The sequence below is a fragment of the Cetorhinus maximus genome, chromosome 3, assembly GCF_964194155.1.
Source record: "Cetorhinus maximus chromosome 3, sCetMax3.hap1.1, whole genome shotgun sequence".
Classification (NCBI taxonomy): Eukaryota; Metazoa; Chordata; class Chondrichthyes; order Lamniformes; family Cetorhinidae; genus Cetorhinus; species Cetorhinus maximus.
Genome location: NC_135881.1, coordinates 31,693,954 through 31,714,829, shown reverse-complemented (window position 1 = coordinate 31,714,829; position 20,876 = coordinate 31,693,954). Strand labels below are relative to the sequence as shown.

At 43.0% G+C, this 20,876-nt stretch overlaps 1 protein-coding gene across 1 annotated transcript in view; it reads left to right on the top strand.

The window, feature by feature from the left end:
• Positions 1 to 20,041, top strand: part of adarb2 (adenosine deaminase RNA specific B2 (inactive)) — a 386,995-nt gene extending 366,954 nt beyond the window's left edge. Inside the window, exons 10-12 of the mRNA XM_078535348.1 lie at positions 2,598 to 2,789; positions 3,047 to 3,063; positions 19,852 to 20,041. Of these exons, the coding sequence (XP_078391474.1) occupies positions 2,598 to 2,789; positions 3,047 to 3,063; positions 19,852 to 20,041 (399 nt within the window). The remainder of the gene's footprint in view (positions 1 to 2,597; positions 2,790 to 3,046; positions 3,064 to 19,851) is intronic.
• The last annotated feature ends 835 nt before the right edge of the window (positions 20,042 to 20,876 follow it).

The window sequence follows — 20,876 nt, the reverse complement described above, 5'->3', positions numbered from 1 at the left end:
CTGGCTACAGTGTCGCAAGAAGTTCAAGACCTAATACAAGAGGTCAAGATCAGTGACTGCATCTTCCTATGACATCTCCTACCCATCAAACCACCAATCTCCAGTAATGCGGTACTGATAACCTGCGCAGCGTGTGCGCGCACACACACACACACAATTGCGTCAAACTGAATCATTTATTAATGGTAATTCAGTGTTTGTAAAGAAAAGCACGAAAGACTAGCATATGTAGCACTTTCCACAACCTCAGGACATCCCAACGTGCTTTACAGCTAATGAAGTACTAAGCTTAGTCACTGTTGTAATGCAGGACAAGCAGCAGACAATTTGCATACAGCACATTCCCAGGAGCAGCAATGTGATGACAGTTAAGCTGTTGTTTTAAGTGTTGGTTGAGGGATAAATATTGACTTGGACATCAGAGAGAACTCCACTGCTCTCCTTCACCATGGGATTATTTACATCTACCTGATAGGGCATCGGTTTAATATTCCATCTGAAACACAGCAACTTCAACAGTGCAGCACTTCCTTAGAACAATACTGAAGCATCAGCCTAGATTTTATGCTCCAGTCTTAAGTGGTACTCAAACTGACAACCTTTGTCAGAGGGGAAAGTGCTACCCCTGACTTCCAGTTGACACATAACTTTATGGACGTTAAATGGCACATATGGATGCTGGAAGGATGTTTCCCCTTGTGGGAGAGATGAGAACTAGGGGACACAGTTCAAAAATAATACAGAGATGAGAGGATTTTTTCTTCTCTCGCGTAGTGTAGTGAATCTTTAGAACTCTGTTCCCCAGAGAGCAGTGGGAATAGGATCATTGAATATTTTTAAAGCAGAAGTAGATAGATTCTTAACTAACAAGGAAGTCAAAGTTTATCAGGGGTAGGCAAATGTGGAGTTGAGGCCACAGTCAGATCAGCCATGATCTTATAAAATGGTGTGGCAGGCCCGAGGGGCCGAAAGACCTACTCTTGCTCCTAATTCATATGTTCGTATGTGCATATGTATGTTCATATTAAAGGGCAATAAAAAAGGTTCTAGAGCTCAGGGAAGAGCCATGTTGATCTTGTTACTGAAGTATATAAGAACATTAGAAAAAGGAGCAGGAGAAGGCCATTCGGCCCCTTAAGCCTACTCCACCATTCAGTCAGACCATGGCTGATCTGATTGTGGCCTTAACTCCACTTTCCTGTCTGCCCCTCATAACCCTTATCTCCTTGGTCAATCAAAATTCTGTACCACTCAGCTTTGAATATAATCAATGACTGCTCGCAGAGGGAAGCGAATTCCAAAGACGAACGACCCTCTGAGAGAAGAAATTCCTCCTCATCTCGGTCTTAAATGGGACACCTCTCATTCTGAAACTGTGCTCCCTAGTTCTAGGTTCCTCTCAAGCCCCCTCAGGATCTTATATGTTTCAATCAGAGATCACCTTTCATCCTCCAATGAGTTTGGCCCCAACCTGCATCTCCACATACAATGAACAGTAGCAATTCAATTCTGTTAAATTGTCACCTAGACCAGGGCAGTGCAGACTTGTAATCAGTTTTGTGATATCATTTTCATAAAAAGAGAAAAGTGAAATCATTCTGGGATTCGGTTTAGCTGTTCATAGTCTTCACAAACATTATTATAAATACATTTACATGTACAATTGAGTAGCTTATAATTCAGCTGAGTTGCTGGCGACTTTCCAGAGGGTAAGTAAACTGGGGGATTTTAACTACCCACCCGTTCAGCTTCTGGCAGAGGAGTAGAGTAAAAATCACTCGCTATATGTAAAATTGCAGAGCTCCTGCCAGACAGCCTGAGAATGACAGGTTCACAGGAAAAGAAATGTAGTACCCGCTGTGGTGTGGAATATTTTTCACACTTGAGTACAATACCCCAGTTGGAGGTTTGCTCATTGCTCTGTCCTACCCTCATTTTCAGCTGCTCCCGGGCACAAAGGTGCCACATCAATGGCACAAAGTGACTCGGGAGGTAGATGAAGAAGGAGGTCCAGAGATCTAGGACTAGCCTAGGACTGCATGCTGATCAGTAAGTAGCCAAGCCAGGGATCATGGAGGATTCAACTGCTAGTCTTTCCCAGCTCACCTGTTTCTCACCCAGTCTCCAGTTGGTCTTGGACACCAAACTGCAGCATTGCCAGACTCTGGCAAGTCAGCTTATACCAGTGACTAACGCCCTACCACAGGGGAGGATGAAGTAATTATAAATCGTCAACGGAAACCAGACCAATCGGGAAGTAAATATTGAAGCGATAAGGAGCATTTTTGGAAATGTTTTAGCCCACGCTGTGCTTCCTTTGAAACCATTTCAATTAGAGCACAGATGGAGTTTTAGACTTTATATCCACCTGCCACTATAACATTTCACTGCACCAGCAGCAGCTGTGGCCAGTCTCACGTCGTTATTTTTAATGTTCTTCTCGAAATTTTGATGGGAAGTAAACAAGCCCACAAGGTGTGTGTGTGTGTGCGAGAGCCGGGGAACTGCTTGTGAAAATTAAATGTGGAAATTACACAGCTGTTGGGGAGCCTCCTGCCTGCACCGACTCACTCGTTTTGTTCTGCTCTCCTCCACAGCTGAGTACACGAGGCTCAAACCTTCAGGGAGTGCCATCCATGTACTGCGAAGCCAAGCTGGCAGCCCAGCCCTACCAGGCCGCCAAGCAGCAGCTGTTTAAAGCCTTGCGGAAAGCCGACCTGGGCACGTGGGTGAAGAAACCACCGGAGCAAGATCAGTTTCTGCCGGCTGCAGAGGGGCAGCAGACACAGGCAAAGGCGTGCGGTGTTTAATATGAACTTCAGTGAAAGGACAGGAAAAGCTAACCTCAAAATCCGCACCCCCCACCCCACCCCACTCCCCGATTCTTTGGAAGACAGCTTCATGCCATCAGCCCACTGCGACCCTCTCCCCTCCCTCCCTCCGCCCCATTACGACGAGACTCGAAAGATGTTCACAGTAATGTGGAGGTCCATAGCCCCATCGATAACGAATTGCCTGACGGAACCCTCCATTTCTTATATTTCAGCTGCAAGTCAACAAGAGGTAATAATTCAATAACATGTTGCCCGAAACGCAAACAGTCGGCCCGACAAATGGCGTGACAAGCGCTTTAGGGGTAAAAATTACATTGTAAAATCCTTCTTTCATCGATTTCTCTGAAAAGGTGCTTTCTTCCAATCACTCATTTACATTTGTGGGTGGCCATTAAATACAATTTAACAAAGAATTTCTGATTAATCTGGTATTTATATTCAGTCTCCTGCTACTGGACTTCCCAAATCTTTTCCAATTACTGTCCAAATATTGATTGATTTGAAGTGATTCTTAAATTTTCGATTTAAAACAAAGTCAAATTGAGCTAGCACAACAAAAACTGTCTCTATCTACCTGGATCAGTCCAGTTTATCGCTGAGATGTACATTTTTGAGTCACAAACTAATCTGGATATGGGTGAAATGTAACAAAGTACTGAAATGTCCACCAAAGCACAACAATCCTTTTTTGAGTTGAGGTAGCCTGCATTCTGGGACCTTGGGTAGATCACAGGAGAAACAGTAGCTAAGGAGACTGAAGGTTGCCGAGGCCCTGTCTGAGAATTGCACTGCTACAACTGGGGTTTGAATTTGAATGGTCGCTCAAATGCTTTACAGAAAACAGCCCAAGAAACACCCATGAAATCAAAAGAAGGGAGAAATTCAACTCACAAGCTATTGGTTTTTCACCTGAAGACAAGCAGCCAGATGTTATAAAGTGGGGGGAGGGAGAACTGCCCCACTGACACTCGAGGCCCACCTGCAACTCCAAGGTGGGCTTGTAAGTGGCTAGCAGTCCGCCCTCCCACCCCAAAGCAGGCCTGAGGCTGTTTAACTATGCAAATCGAGGTCCTACAGCAATTGTAGAATGATGCAAAATCTGGGTGCAGATGTTGGTGAATTAGGTCTTGAGCGGCCTAACCGCAGCCTTTACAGGGTCATTCAACAAACATTACCCTTATACTTTTGTAGAACTAGAAGGAACAGGAGTGCTCCACAAAAATATTACAGCCTCCTGGCAACCCAGACTCACTCCCCGCCACGCCCTCTCAGCTTCTATCTACCTTTGGGTCAGCTTGGCAAGACCACCCTGAAGTTACATTTGAACTCTCCCCGCCCTCCCCCCGCATCTTGTTACAATGGAGTAGTGGTGTTACCACCCATGTCAATAGAACTTCATAGCTAAGACTTTTTAAAAAGATGCAGGCTTTATTTTCCAATTCAAATTCAAAATAGATTGGATTACGTGCTTAGCTGAGGCACCATGTTCTAAAATATGAATGTGCCAATAAGGGAAGTAGAGCTGAATTCGAATCAACTTTGCAAAGAAATGAATGCTTCTACACACTGAAAGCTGTGAATAAGAAAAAGTCCCCCCCCACCCACCAAGAAAAATTCCCAGGCTGTTTTTTTCGGAGCGGCCTCCAACAGTCCCTTTAAGAACTGCTGGATGTCCTTTAACTGAAGCCTAGTGTGCATGGTGCATGCTCCCCCGTGCTCCCACTCTCCACAGCCCCTGCCCCCGTTTGTACATGAAAGTTGCTGTCAGAGTTCTATAACACATAGGACATTATTTGCCTGTTTAAGCAGCCTATTTAGGGCAGGCGTGCTGGGTTTCCATTTGGAAACCTGCCTGTTAGATTGGATCAGGCAGGCCTTGGGCTTAATAGGGGTGTCCAAGATGCCCTATCCACTATGCCCCTGCCAGTCCCCTGATTGTGGGTTCCCAGGAGATTATTGAGCTGCATGCTAATTATGTGCCAACCCACTGACCTTACAAAATCTCTGCCTGAGTCAGCACTATAGGACACCAATGAGCAGGAACCTGGCAAAGCCCTCGTGATCTCGGCCTGTGGATTTTCAGCACCCCCACCCCCCACAACCTCCCCACCACCCCCGAGCCCTTCAGCTTCTGCTTGGGACAACATTACATTTCAGTGCTGTGTATCCACCATTGATTTCCCTTTTAAGTGAAGGCTCACACAGCAGATTATTTTTGAACAGACACCGAGAAATTCTTCTGTCGGTTACACCATAAATCTGAGATATGCAGAACTATCAGCTGTTCATCATATCTCGCACTCAAGAGTGTTGGGACACTTTCCCTTCAATGAGTTGGTCGTATTTTCGAATGATGGGATGAACACGGTTTTGGTGATGGAGAGAGACTCTAGAGAGCTCAGGTAATACAGAAATTAAAAAGGCAGCTTTTCCTTTCCGAATTTCTGTTATAATGAATCCATGTGGCACCGAGAACATTTTGCTTTCAACTCTGTACCAATTCAAATAACAGGAACGCATTTCCACCTGTTTTGTGGTCTTTCAGTCACAGTCATAAGAAAATGTTACCATCGCGAGTTTACTGTACATTTCCTGATATTTTTGCTGTCTTAATTTTTAAATTTCATATTTAACAAATGTAAAAAGGTTAATATTCCGTGTCACGCGACACGACATGTAACAGATTGGGTACTTTTGCTCGGCTCGATAAGCATCTGAGAATATACGAGCTTTTTTTGAGGATGTAAAAAGTGTGTAATGCAATTGGTGCCATGTATATACAATAAAATATTGAACATGGAACTTAAACCATAGCCATTCTGCTGAAATTTGCATCAAACAGTGACAATGAGGGTATCTTCTCCACATAAAGTCAAATCCGTAGAATATATGTCAGAGAAAGTCATGATCAAACTGTACAGTTCTCTGCATGGTTAGACCACACCTTGTGCACCCCATCCAGGTCTAGGAACATAAGAGCGGGAGAAGGCAATTCAGCCCGTCAAGCCTGCTCAGCCATTCAGTACGATCATGACTGATCAAGCACTTCAATGCCTTTTACCCACATTATCCCCATAACCCTTTACGTTATTGTTAACCAGAAACCATCAATCTCTACCTTAAACAAACTCAATGACTGAGCTTCCATGGCCCTCTGGGGTAGAGAATTCCAAAGATTCACAACCCTCTGAGTAAAGAAATTTCTCCTCATCTCGGTCCTAAGTGGCTTCCTCCTTATTTTGAAATTGTGTCTCCTGCTTCTAGGCTCCCCAACTAGGGGAACCATCTGACCTGCATCTACCCTGCCTATTGCTTTAAGTACTTTATAGGTTTTAATGAGATCACCTCTCATTTTTTGAAACTCTAGAGAAAGTCTGTGTAATTCAACCTTCTACTGGCTTCACCGAGATCTGATCACTTCAGGCTATAAGAGTGTGGTTGACTCTTCACTCCCCTGTGACATGGCCTAGCAAGCCATTTAGTTGTATCAAACTGGGAATGGACAATAAGTGCTAACCTTGTCATATCCACATTCTGAAAAGAAATAGATCATTTGATGATAGCAGAGTTACCTTCCTCTTTAAGAGAGTGACACAAAAGGTCTTAAAACTTCAACTAAAGACGTAACATTGTTGGGTTCATGCTTACCAGTTTCTGTAGGTCAATGAACTAAATACTAAGCTGACACTTTCAACAAGTATGGCTGAGCAATAATACTTGAGGTATATTAGCAAATGAGTGCAGCGTATAGTAGATGCACAGGCAGCAACAGTGCATTATCAAACTTAGGTCAAAAGTGGGAAGACTTTAAAACTGATGAGTGACAAAAGTCACTGCATTGAGGGGAGTGGGGTGGGAAGGGCGCGTTGGAAAAGAAAGAATAGAAGAAAGTGCAGGAGGAAAACATACCCGTCAGTGGAATCAAGCTCATCCCCTTTCTTCAGTAATGCTCCTGTTCTAACAGCTAATTGTATTTTTAATAGCCAGTTTGTACTGCGGAAGGCGATGAGATAGTGGTATTGTTGCTGGATTAGTAATCCGGAGACCCAAGGTAATGTCCTGAGGATCCAGGTTCAAATCCCATAAAAATCTGGAATTAAAAGTCTGATGATGACTAAGAAACCATTGTTGATTATTGTAAAAACCCATCTGGTTCACTAATATCCTTTAGGGGAGGAAATCTGCCATCCTTACCTGGTCTGACCTACATGTGACTCTAGTCCCACAGCAATGTGGTTGACTCTTAAATGCCCTCTAAACAAGGGCAATTAGGGATGGGCAATAAATGACTAGCCAGTGGTGCCCACATCTAATGAATAAAACTTAAGAAGAAACAGCACATATTTCTCTCTCACTGCATTCTCTTTGGGACGTGTGTAACTGCTAACCTTTGTACTGCCAACAATTTTACTGAGGTAATCATTCAGTACCTGATATCTTCCCAAAAGGGACAGCGTTAGTGTGAGTAAACTTGCCCTGTGTAAATAGGTAACAGATAAAAACCGCAAGATGTCTTTTGGGAATAGGGAATGCTGAGTCATTTATAGGCTCAGTGTTAAATAGAGTATTCATGGCGGTCCACTTCCATCTTTTGAAGTGATAAAAATCCTTTCAAAGTGGTGCCACATTTCATTTCCTAGTGTTCCTTTAAAATTAAAAGCAGATGTTGGAGGATAAACTAAGCCTGTTGACAATGCTGGTCATCAGAGAAGAAGGAAACATAAGAAAAATGTGATGGAATACAGTGTTCTGCTTCATAAGCAGCAGTATTGTCCAACGGACTCACCCCACCTCAAGGAGAACCAAGCAGTGTCAAGCACACTGACCGCACAGCTCAAGGTTTTCCTCTTCCCATCCCATCTATGCAGCTATTTTCATTACATGGAATATCCAGTACAGAAACAGACCATTCATCCCAACCAGCCCATGCCCATTCAAGCCTCCTTCCTTTCTTCCTCATCTACTCCCTTCTCCCTCTTAAATACATTTATACTATTGATGGCCTCAACTACTTGCTGGGGTAGCGAGTTTCACATTTTCACCACCTTCACAGTAAAGACGTTTCTTCTGAATTCCCTATTGAATTGCTTGGTGATTACCTTATCTTGGATAGCCTCTAGTTTTGCTCTTTCCCATAAGTGGGAATATACTTTCTCAGTATTTATCCAATCTTTTATAATCTTAAAGATTTCCATTGGGTCACCCCTCATTCTTCTCTTTTCAGCCTGCCATCCTGAGAATGATCCGTTTATACCCTACTCTTTGCTTTCTGCCTGTTAACCAATTCCCAAGCCATCCTAGTGTATTTCCCCCAACCCCATGCACTCTAATTTTATTTACTAATATGTGTGGGACCTTATGAATAGCCTTCTGAAAATCCAAATAAATCACATCCACTGGTTCTCCTTTATCTATGCTACAAAAAACTCCATCCTCAAAAAACTCCAACAAGTTTGTCAAACATGATTTCCCTTTCATAAATTCAAACACAACTGTGGCAGTATTATGAAACATCTTCCTTGGCCCTCAGGTCCTGGGTTGAGACTTGAACACTGAGCTTCTGGCTTAGAGGCAGGAATGCCCATTGCACCACAAGACCTCCCCATGTAATGGTATGACCTCTTTCCTTTTCTCTTTCCTGTACATCAAATTCCCTTCCTGTATTAACTAACAATGCCAACAAAATAACCAAGATGAATATATGCTACTCGGTCCTCTATTGATGATGGCTGGTGCATTATTTGCAAGTTCATCAGTTCCCAGCTACATAGCAAACTTATCATGTCAAAAGATCAGATTTTTTTTTTTATTCGTTCATGGGATGTGGGCGTCACTGGCTCAGCCAGCATTTATTACCCATCCCTACCCATTGTAGATCTTCTGCCAATGTGAATCACTGCATTCTGGACAGGAAATAATAAAACACGACAATATTTGAAAAAAGATTTTGAAAAAATGATCGGCACTTACTAACATAACAAGATAACCTAGAAACTGGACCTCCTGTCAGTGTTGTTTTGGGAGCAGTTAGGGCATTTAAGAATCAACCACATTGCTGTGGGTCTGGAGTCACATGTAGGCCAGACCAGGTAATGACAGCAGATTTCCTTCCCTAAAGGACATGAGCGAACCAGATGGGTTTTTACAATGATCGACAATGGTTTTCATTGTCATCATTAGACTTTAATTCCAGATTTTTATTGGATTCAAATTCCACCATCTGCTGTGGCGGGATGCAAACCTGGATTCCCAGAGCATTACCCTGGGGTCTCTGGATTACTAGTCCAGCGACAATACCACTACGCCATCACCTCCCCAGCATGAATACTAAAAGGCCCCTTTCTTCTGTCCTGGCTTTGCGATCTGCTTCATTTCCAATTATAGTTCTACCAGCCATGGTGAATGCTGCCATCGGCCTGTTCCTGCAAATACTAACATACCTGCTGAGCTGTCTATGCCTTCCACAGCTCCAGTGTTGTCAACTATGGGCTCAGCCACACAAACTCCACAGCCTACATTGGGTCACCCGATCCTGTCCCAATTACTGACCTCCAGACAGACCCACGAGATACCCCCTCAATATGGCAACACCTGTATCACATGGGAGTGGGCTCCTAGCCACCTGTGGGTGATAACGTCTAATGGCATAGCATCTTTAACATAGTAAAATGTCACAGGAGTGATTACTCAACACATAATTGACAACTACCTTATATCCACTCTAAGGATCACGGTCTTCAGGTTTCCATTAAAAAAAAAGAAGGAAATAGTTAAATGAAATTAAAGCAGCAAAGTAAAACCTATTAGAAGCTCCAACTAGTCCCTGGGAGCAAGGCTCATGCTAACCACAAAAAGCATTATAAATTGCCTGATCATATGATGATCCTCAGAGTCATTTACCTTCCCTGTGGCTATCATTATTAGCAACCATATACTGGCCAGGAACTAGATGGTGATAATGTTACAAGCAATATATTTATTAATAGATCTTGATTGCCTTCCTGCATATAAAAATGAAAGAAAAATCTTGCATTTATATAGTATCTTTCATATTCTTATGATGTTCCAAAGCATCTCACAGCCAATAAATTGCTTTTGAAATGTGTTGTTATTTAGGCAAACAGGTCTCCAATTTGTGCACAGCAAGTTGTCATGAGCAGTAAATGTGAACAAGGAATCTGTTTTGCTAATGTTTGCTGAGGGATGAACATTAGTTAGGACTTCCTCCCGATATTCCCAATTCAGATGTATTTCATACCATACCTTATCTTTTTATCCAACAAACACTTTTTTCACCAAAAACCGATCAAACTACTTCTAGAACCTGCTTTCACCATTCCCCTTTACTGTTGTTCTAGGCAGTCTGTTTGCACCTTCACTGTTTCCTGTGTTAGGCAGTTGAATCTAAACTGCTTATCTACCTTCCTTCTGAGCTTAAGTCTGTGTCTCCTATTTGTGTCAAACCATTTATTTGTGTTCAATGTATATTTAAAATCTTAAAATTTGAAAACCTCAATGAGACCTTGAATCAGCTACCTATTCCCTCCTTTCCACTAGCCCACTTAGCCAAACGTACTCCAAAGCCCCCCCACTGCCTTAGCCCTGAACTTTCTCTGGTTTCTCTCCTATCTCTCCTCATGCTCTTTCTGAGCTCAACTTGTCCATGAAACCCACCTCCTGTTCCCTCCACCCTTTTTCCACTAAATTTCTAATCACCCAAGTTCCCCTTCTGGTCCCTCGTGTTAGCCGATATTGTAAACAGTCCCTCTATTCAGGTATTGTCCCTCTCTCCTTTAAATCTGCTGACCTCATCCCTCTCCTCAAAGAAATGACCCTTGACCCCGTCATCCTGGCCAACCTCCCTTTCCTATCCAAAGCTCTTGAATGTGTTGTCAGCTCAAAAACCCATTGCCATCTTTCCTGGAGCACCATATTCGAGTCCCTTCAATCAGGTTTCTGCTCCTGCCACATTTCGAAATAGCTCTTAAAGTCAAAAATGACATCCTTTGTGACTGTGACAAAGATAAACTTTCCCTCCTCATCCTTCTCGTCCTGCCTGCAGCCTTTGACACTGTTGACAAACCACCTTCCCCAATGCCTCTCCATTATCATCCAACTGGGTGGGCCTACTCTCACCTTGTTGCATATCTATCCAATCATAACAAGAGTATCACTTGCAATGACTTCACTTCCTGGTCTCACACCCATTACCTTTGTGTCCCCTAAAGATCTATCCTTGAGCCACTCCTATTTCTCATCTACATGCTGTAATCATGTAAAATCATCTAGAAAATCATGTTTGACAAATTTATTAGAGTTCATTGAGGGTGTAACAAGCAGGGTGGATAAAGGTGAACCAGTAGATGTAGTGTATTTGGATTTCCAAAAGGCATTCAATAAGTCAATAAGGTGTCACATAAAAGTTACTGCACAAGATAAAAGCTTACAGTGTTGAGGGTGCTATATTAGCATGGATAGAGGATTAGCTGATAACAGGAAAAATAGGCCCAAATTTTCACAAAGCCAGAAGTGTTCTACACCTTAGCCAAAATGGTACTGGAGCCCCAATTTCATAAGTCCTGCCCCTGAACCTGCCTCCACCATTTTTGCTGGGGGTGAGAGGGAATGGGGACGGTTTGTACTTTGCACGTCTATGGTTTACTGAGGCAGCAGTACAATGAAAAGTGTAGCTACCTTCACACAGTTGCAATTTTCGTAAGTGGGATGTCCAGAACATGACTTGTGGGACTTAGACATTTGTGGGAAAGATCTAAAGCAGCTGGAGTCATTTTGAGAGGTAGGATATCCTTTTGGAGAGGTCCAGGTGCCCCTTTGGAAGAGGTAAGCTGCCCTTGGAGATTGTTAAGAGAAGACATGGATATGCCTAAAAAGTGGATACACTCAGTAGAATTGTCAAGCTATCAAGTCATTTAAATCCCAAAGCCCTTTAAAGTTTTGAAAGAAAATGCCTGATGTGGCTGCACTGGCTGTGTGCTGACATAAACCCGAGGGCTATCATTATCACAGTGGAGGGCCTGTAAGTTCACAGTGTGAATGACTGCTCCAAATGGTTATAAAGTCTTTGATGTGAGGCTATGAACACAAATGTTTTCATTAGGGGTTACGTACTTGAAAGAATTTAAATGTATTGACTGGGTTTTTTTGAATGCGAGTGTTTTTTAAAATAAAAACAATGAAATCTGTAATAGACACTTAGAACTTTATTTTATTTCATCTCACCTTCGTTCCTGAGGTCTTCCTAGAGTGGATAGTGGGTGAGTTAGCATGGAAGGTGCAAGGAAAAAGTGGTATGTGGGGAAGTCATGGGTTGGCATGAATTGGCACTAAAGAGCCATGGTAGTGGGCAGAGGGACAAAAGTTGGTATGGAGGGAAATAGGGGCCATGGCGATTGGTAGAGGGGAAATTGTTGGCATGGAGGGTATGAGGAGCCATAGGAGGTGAGGGAGGGGCATGAGATGCCATGAGTTGGCATAGATGGGGCATGGGAGTGAGTGGGAAGGTAAGGAGTTGTGAGGGGTGAGGACTAGAGGGCTATTTTCTTTTTTTATTGTAAGTGGGACAAAGACCCAGAGCACCAAGGTGGGCCTTTTAACCAGCCCACTTTGGCACCTGGCAGCCCTTGTAGCTGCCTCTGCACTGTCTTTGGGGTCAGCGGGCCTGACTCCCATCAACACTCACATCCTCTCCTAAATGAAAATCCAAAGATTCAGAGCAGTTTCTCCCGAGTTGGGTTTGCAGAGTCAGGAATTTTCCCAACTCTGCGCTCCCAACTTGGGAGCGAAATTTCAGTCCAGGGAGTCAGGATAAATGGGTAATTTTCAGGTTGGCAAATTATAACTAGTGGAGATCCTCAGGGATCAGTGCTGGGGCCTCAACTATTTACAATCTATACAAATGAATTGGATAAAGGGACGGACTGTACTGTAGCCAAATTTGCTGATGATGTAAAGATAGGTAGGAAAGCAAGTTGTGAGGAGGATGCAAACAGTCTGCAAAGGGATATAGATAGGTTAAAGTGAGTGGACAAAAGTTTGGCAGGTGAAATATAATATGGGAAAATTTGAGGTTGTCCGCTTTGGCAGGAAGAATAGAAAAGCAGAATTTTTTTTAAATGGAGAGAGACGAAAGAATACTCCAATACAGAGTGAGCTAGGTGTCCCTCTACATGAATCACAAAAATTAGCATGTAGCTACATCAAGTAATTAGGAAGGCAAATGGAATTTTGGCCTTTATTACAAGGGGGATAGAGTATAAAAGTAGGAAAGTCTTGCTACAACTGTACAGGACATTGGTAAATCTGCACTTGGAGTGCTGTGTAAATTACTGGTCTCCTTACTTAAGTGGGGAAATACTTGCATTGGTAGCAGTTCAGAGAGGGTTTGCTAGGCTGATTCCTGTGATGAAGGGGTTGTCTAATGAACAGTTGAGCAGGTTGGGCCTTTACTCAATGGAGTTTAGAAGAATGAGGTGTAATTTTATTGAAACAAATAAGGTTCTGAGGAGGCTTAACAGGATAAATGTTGGGAGGATTAGAATGACCTTTGACTGACAAGGGAGTCGACAGTTATGGGGAGGCAGGCAGGAAAGTGGAGTTAAGGCCACAGTCAGATCAGCCATGATCTTATCGAATGGTGGAGCAGGTTCAAAGGGCTGAATGGCCTACCTCTGCTCCTATTTCTCACATTCTTATGATCTGTATCAATCCATTCAAAATCCATGCTGCCTGTTTTTCTTAAGTTAAATTATTGCTATATAGGGAGTCGTACAGTTAAATTATTACTACATAGGTAGTTGTCCAGCCCTGCTCTTTAGAATAAATTCTATTAGTTTTGCTGTTATGAATGTTAAACTAAAAGTTGCATGCATCAATTTTGTTTCCTTTTGTTTTGTTTTTCATTCAGTTCTGCAGAACCTCTCCAGTACTTAGCAATAAACCCTGACAAATGTCTTCTCTTACCTCTTAGGGTGCATACCATCTGGCCCAGTGTTTTGGTAATTTAACTTATAAAGCACCTATGACAGGCTGGTTCCAAATTTCTCTGGGATACTACATGTACATACCACAGAAATTGGTTGACAAGCTAGTATCAGTCTCTCCAGTGAAAATGTCAGTTTAAAACTCAAAACAAAGTGCCCAACATTGGATGTGATTCTGCAATTGGACAACACTTGCTAAACAATCCTGATTTTTTTTTCATTCATTCATGGAATGTGGGCTTCGCTGGCTGGGCCAGCATTTATTGCCCATCCCTAGTTGCCCTTGAGCAGGTGGTGGTGAGCTGCCTTCTTGAACCGCTGCAGTCCATGTAGTGTAGGCACATCTACAGTGCTGTTAGGAAGGGAGTTCCAGGATTTTGACCCAGCGACAGTGAAGGAACGGTGATATATTTCCAAGTCAGGATGGTGAGTGGCTTGGAGGGGAACTTCCAGGTGGTGGTGTTCCCATGTGTCTGCTTTCCTTGTCCTTCTAGATGGTAGTGGTCATGGGTTTGGAAGGTGCTGTCAAAGGAGCCTTGATGAATACCTGTAGTGCATCTTGTAGATGGTACGCACTGCTGCTACTGTGCGTCGGTGGAGGAGGGAGTGAATGTTTGTGGATGTGGTGCCAATCAAGCGAGCTGCTTTGTCCTGGAGGTGTCAAGCTTCTTGAGTTTTGTGGGAGCTGCACTCATCCAGGCAAGTGAAGAGTATTCCATCACACTCCTGACCTGTGCCTTGTAGATGGTGGACAGGCTTTGGGGAATCAGGAGGTGAATTACTCATTGCACGATTCCTAGCCTCTGACTGGTTTCTGGTCAATGGTCACCAGCTTGTTGATAGTGGGGGATTCAGTGATGGCAATGCCATTGAACATCAAGGGATGATGGTTGGATTCTCTCTTGTTGGAGATGGTCATTGCCTGATACATGTGTGGTACAAATGTTACTTGTGACTTGTCAGTCCAAGCCTGGATATTGCCCAGGTCCTGCATTTGGACATGGGCTGCTTCAGTATCTGAGGAGTCATGAATGGTGCTGAACATTGTGCAATCATCAGTGAACATCCCCACTTTTGACCTTATGATGGAAGGAAGGTCATTGATGAAGCAGCTGAAGCTGGTTGGGCTGAGGACACTACCCTGAGGAACTCCTGCAGTGATGTCCTGGAGCTGAGATGACTGATCTCCAACAATCACAGCCATCTTCCTTTGTGCTAGGTATGACTCCAACCAGTGGAGAGTTTTCCCCCTGATTTCCATTGACTCCAGTTTTGCTAGGGCTCCTTGATGCCACACTCGGTCAAATGCAGCCTTGATGTCAAGGGCAGTCACTCTCACCTCTAAGAATTACTAAGGATTACACTGAAAACCAATTTAAGATGGTCAGTCCAGCGTGCAGTGTGGCTCACTTATACAAGCTAGAAGCCACACATATTCACACACAGGACCCTGTCCTGAGCAGACAGAAGGAATATGTCCACTTATTGCACCTTTTTCAACTAAACAAAAGTTTGAGGGACAGGCATTCCCTGATTCATTCCCCAGGGCAATGCCTTCAGAGTCAATCTGCCTGGTTTGAATTTAAACAAAAGCTTGGTAGTTAACTGTTTCCTGGTGCATTCTCCATGGCGATGCCTCAACCAATCAGAGTCCACTTGCCAACCAATCAGCACTTCATTCTCTTTCAGTGTAAATTGGTGTTCCATTTACCATTGGTATTCTTGCAAATCTGTCCTGAGGAGTGCAAGGCAAAAATCTTCAACAGCATTTCTCTTTTTTCGGCTATATATTCTGTGATTCTGTGATAAAGCTGGGGTGGGGTGGAGTGAGCGGGGAGGTGACAAGCAGAGCCCATGGTATGGGCCTTCATTTTTTGCTTTTCTTTTATCCAGTAGATTCACGGTCTTTCCCTTTAATCTTCTGTTTTACTTTCAGACTTGCTGCTTGTGTTATTTCCTCTCTTTATCTATTTTTCCTTATTTTCTTATGCTTTTGTTTGTGCATCTTCATGCATCCATCCAATATATCCATTCAAACTATTCACTTACTCTTAAACTATCTTTATACTACCACCTCATCTCCCTTTTGTATCACCTAATAATTTTCTGTTAGTAGTTTGGTTAACTTATTAGCTTCACATCTGTGATAAGTGTGTTTTTTGGTTCTCTCCTCTTCCCTGTATTCTGTCTATTTTTCCAAATCAATATAGCCAATCAACTTTTAATCTTCAGTTCTAATGAAGGGTGGAGATATAAAATGTTATAACCTGTCTCTTTTCTTCAGAGATACTGACTGGCCTGCTGTGTATTCCCAGTATGTTCTGCTTTTATTTCAGAGATCCAGCCAGATGTGTGTTCTTTCCATTTTATTGTACTAGAATATTAAAGTTTGTTTTCAGCTCAGCCACCTGTGAACAGGCAAGGCTGGCTGTATATATTGGAAAGCAAATAGATCAAAATGGTTACCTCATGAGGTCTGAATTTATGTATTCATGCGGGCAGTCAAATTAATTATTGCTATTCACAGATTTAATGGCTGCGCTCAGTGGCTCTTCAAATATCTGTTAATATGATAATGTAATTAGATGTCCATTAAATGGCCTGGCTAAGTGTGAAAATAATGAGACAAGTTTGCGGTTGCGAACAGATTGAGAGCCTTAATCTAGATAGGCTGACAAAAATATCTTGAAAGATATAGGCTTGAGTATTTCACAATTCCATGCTGGTGGCTTTGTTTGTGTATGTGTTTACAAGGGGGAGAGAGCCTTGCAAATCGCTGGTCTGGCCCTAGGAATTCCTTGTAAGTACTGCTATTGTCCTGGGAATTACTAGAGCGCTCCAAAGCACCCACTGTTTAAACATCTGAATGGCTGTGTCAGCTACATAATGGGAAACGTGACAGAAAACAACTTTTATTGATAGAAAAATAACGTGACAGCAAGTCAACAATTCAGACGAACCATTGAGAGCACACCGATTCTAATGGCAAAGTGCTTACAGCTCACAATCAGCCCAGCCTCAGAAGGGCAGAAAACTGATGATCTCACAGATCCTTACTGCTAAAAGGAGGGAGGGACAAACTGCAGGTCAGTGAGTTTAACATCAATGTTTAACAAGTGTTAAAACCCACCATTAGAGGCAAAGCAAACATCTTAAGCTGTGTTTCTGCTTCATTTTCACAGCCAACATATCAGAAGTGCAACCAGTACTCCTTTGTCTGGGACGGTTGTGTAACTTCAGTCAGCTGTTGATGCCAAACATTGGCCTCCAACAGTGGAGAAATGGAAGTGATGCTCTTAGAGTTCAGAGCAGGCACACAGCTAAATATATATTTTTTTTTTAAAACTGAAGGTCATAGGAGAGAGGATAGACAGTGAGGTGTCAGTGGAATGAATATAGCATTTAAAATTTGCTACACACATGAACAGGACAATGATGTAACTCTTTCAAGTTATCAACAGATTGCTTGTAACTCCTTCGAGTACATTCACAGTTCTTGGTTTCCAGGAGTGGGACATGAACCCACAACCTTCTGACTCAAAGGCGAGGGTGCTATGAACTGAGCCACAGCTGACACCTCGGACAATGATGTAGCCATCAATTACAAACTGGTAAGTTGATCAGAGGTTGAGCACTGCCTTGCCCATTCCCATTGGTTCGCTGCATATTTTCTGACAATCAGAAGCAGCAGCAAAAGCTACAGCAGATTCTGCAGCTGTTTGAGCCTCGGTTAAGCGCAATCTTTAAATCAGTTTCATGTATTTACAGCTTTCAGGTTGAAAAAAAACACCGAAGTAGCTGCAGTCTGGTGCCCCATACCTCGTCACCAGTCGATGACATAACAAAAGAGAAAGTAGCAGATCTATGTTGCTCTCCTGCCCATAGTTTTAACTGAGGCATTATCCTGCTTAAAGTAAAGGAGTTGATGTGGATGGAAGAATGTCGTAATGAACTTTTTAGGGATCCCACTAACTTTGGGCAGTGCTGTAACACAGGCACGTCCAGAGTTGGTCATCCATTATGCATCACGTTACACTGAAATCAGTAGAAGGAGTAACTGAGCAAGGCAGGTAACAGACGGCCAACCTGACATCTATTTGATTGTCCTTTACATCGTCCTCCAAAATGACGCGCCCCCCCCACCTCCCCCGCTGCCCACCACCCCTAAATATTTATCCATCAGTAGCGGCTGTAAAAAATCCTGGTTAAAATCAAATCAGCCCAAATTTGACCTGGATGGGAGATCAGAACTCCACTTCACCACAATGTGTCCCCTGTTTCATAACTCATTCTATAAATACATTAATTTGGAGCTAGGAGCGTGTTACCATAAATGTTGGGAATCTGAAACAAAAATCAGAGAATATTAAAAATGCTCAGCATGTTCACCAGCATCTGGAGAAAAGACCACAATAAATTTTGACTATAAATCCATTGTCAGGATTCAGAATAAATCCAACATTTCCTGTTTTACTTTGAGCCATCAGCGAACAGTTAATGACTTCCTGACCTGGCTTTCCAGTTCTGTTTATATTCCTCTAATTTTGTGCCCCTTCTTCTTCTTTACACTAAATCTGACTCAACAGTTTCATCTTCCAGTTAGAAAGAGAGAAAGGCTGTACGACAAACCGTGCTCTTCCACTGGTACCATTACCCCCCCTCATTTCCCTGTGGGTGGGGTGCTTTTGTGAAGCAGGGTTGGTTCCTGTTCAGTTTTCCTCTCTCCTCTCCCCACAAAAAGATGAATATACAACAATGTCATGAAACGTGCAGTAACCTGAGCAGGAATTCAATTCTATTCAAATAACAGACGACAGCTCCTGAAGTGGGGCAACAAACACTCCCAACCCTACAGCTGCAGATCCTTTTCATCTGACCTCCTTGTTTTCAATCTATTTGCATTATTCTGTTACTTGTACATTTGTGGATCTGGCTAGGGAACTGCGTTACAGTTCTTAAGGTCACAAGATAACTATAGATGAAGAGGACCCCATCTGGCCCTTTTTAATACATCTGCCCAGGGAAAAACTTAACTTACTGTTAGAAACGGACAAATGATAGGAACAGGAATAGGCTGTTCAATCATTCAATTAAATCATGGCTGTTCTGCACCTCAACTCCTTAACTCCATATCCCTTGATATCCTTAGCTAACAAAAATCTATCCATCTCAGTCATGAAAGCACTAATTGACCCAGCATTCAAAGAAGAGAGTGTTTCAGAGTTCTATCACGTTTTGTATGAAAAAAAAAATGTTCCCTGTCTGGTCTAGTTCTAATTTCCAGCTCATGCCCCTTGTCCTTGACAAAGAGGAGATAATCTGTACCCACCCTCAAATCCTTTTAACATTTTAACATTTCAATCAGATTGCGCCTCAACCTTCTATACTCAATGAAATACAAACTAAACTTATGCAACTTGCCCTTGTGATTTGACCCTTTAAACTCCGGTTTCATTTGGGTGAATCTGCACTGCATCCCCTCCACAGTCAATACATCTTTCCTAAGGTGAGGTGCCCAAAACTAAATGCAGTTCCCCTGACCACCCAGCCCCAGCCCACCATCACATCGTGTCAATTAGTTGTGTCTTGAATGAATGCAACGTTCATGTAATGCCCCAGCGCCTGCACTCGATGACCATTCCATGTCTCACCTTTTGCTGAATGTTCTGCTTACCACACATCCTAAAGTTTTAGCCTGTGTTCTTCTACATCTTGCTCCACCTCTAAGCTTCAAGTTGCAGAAAGAAATTTGTCAGTTACTAAGCAAAATTGGCTAAGTTCCTGCCTAACCCCGCTGCCACAAAATCATGGCCTCAGATTAATGGCTATGCGTTTTACTGGAATACTTGCAGTGAAAGTACCCTTTTATTTACTATGCGATCTACTTGTGTGCAAATTGGCAGCCACATTTCCTTCAACATAACACTTCATTGGATGTAATGTGCTTCTGGAGGCCCTGAGGTCACGAAAGGTGCCATAGAAATGCAAGCCTTTCTTTCCTTTTCCTATCAATGAAGCTTGGAAGATGGAATCATCTATGAAGCAGCAGAAGCATCATTTAGTAAAGGCGGGACCCGCAGTAAGGACTGGTTTGAGAACAATGCAGCTGAGATGACATCTGTCATTGGTGCAAAAAACAAAGCTTACAACATAAACCCAGCAGCTAATACACTGGACAACCTGAAAGTAGCCAAGACAGCCATATAAAAGACAGGGAGTCACTGGCTCAAGGAATCTAAACTGCCTGTGACAATAGAAATCTACGAGCTACGTATAAGCGATCAGGAGACCTCTTGGTCCTACCATCACCAAAGTTGCCCCCAACCCCTGAAGTCGGCAGATGATGATGTACTCACCAACAAAAGTAAACAGATGGTGCACAGGGCTGAACAATACTGTACACTGTACTCCTGTGAGACAAAAATCTCCCGCTCTGTGCTTGGCACTCTCCTGATGCTTCCTGTCATGAATGATTTAGATGCAGAACTCTCATCACTTGGTGCAAGAAGGCCATTGATTGCTTCACAAACAGAAAGGTAACCAGCAACAACGGAATCCCAGCCAAACTGCTCAAGCACAGAAAGTCCCATCTATTGCCACACCTTTATGACCTTCTCCTTCTATACTGGAAACTAGGCTCCATCCCACAGGAGATATGTGACACCAAAATCATCACACTATATAAAAACAAAGGCGACAGAGGAGGCTGCAACAACTACATGGACATCTCACCCCTTAGCATCACAGGGAAGGCCTTTGCGAGGGTTATACTTAAAAGACTCCTTCTACTTCCAGACCGAGAGTACCCAGAGGCACAGTATGGTTTCCATGCTGGCAGATGGAAATGGTCTTTTCAATACACCAGGTACAAGAGAAGTGTAGGGAACAGGGAATACCTCTTTACCTTCCTTTCGTAGATCTCACAAAGGCATTCAACACCATCAGTTGAGGAGGACTCAACAAGATTTTGGGGACAATTGGCTGTCCACTGAAGATCCTCAGTCTTATCCACTCCTTCCATGACAACACGCACTGCACTGTA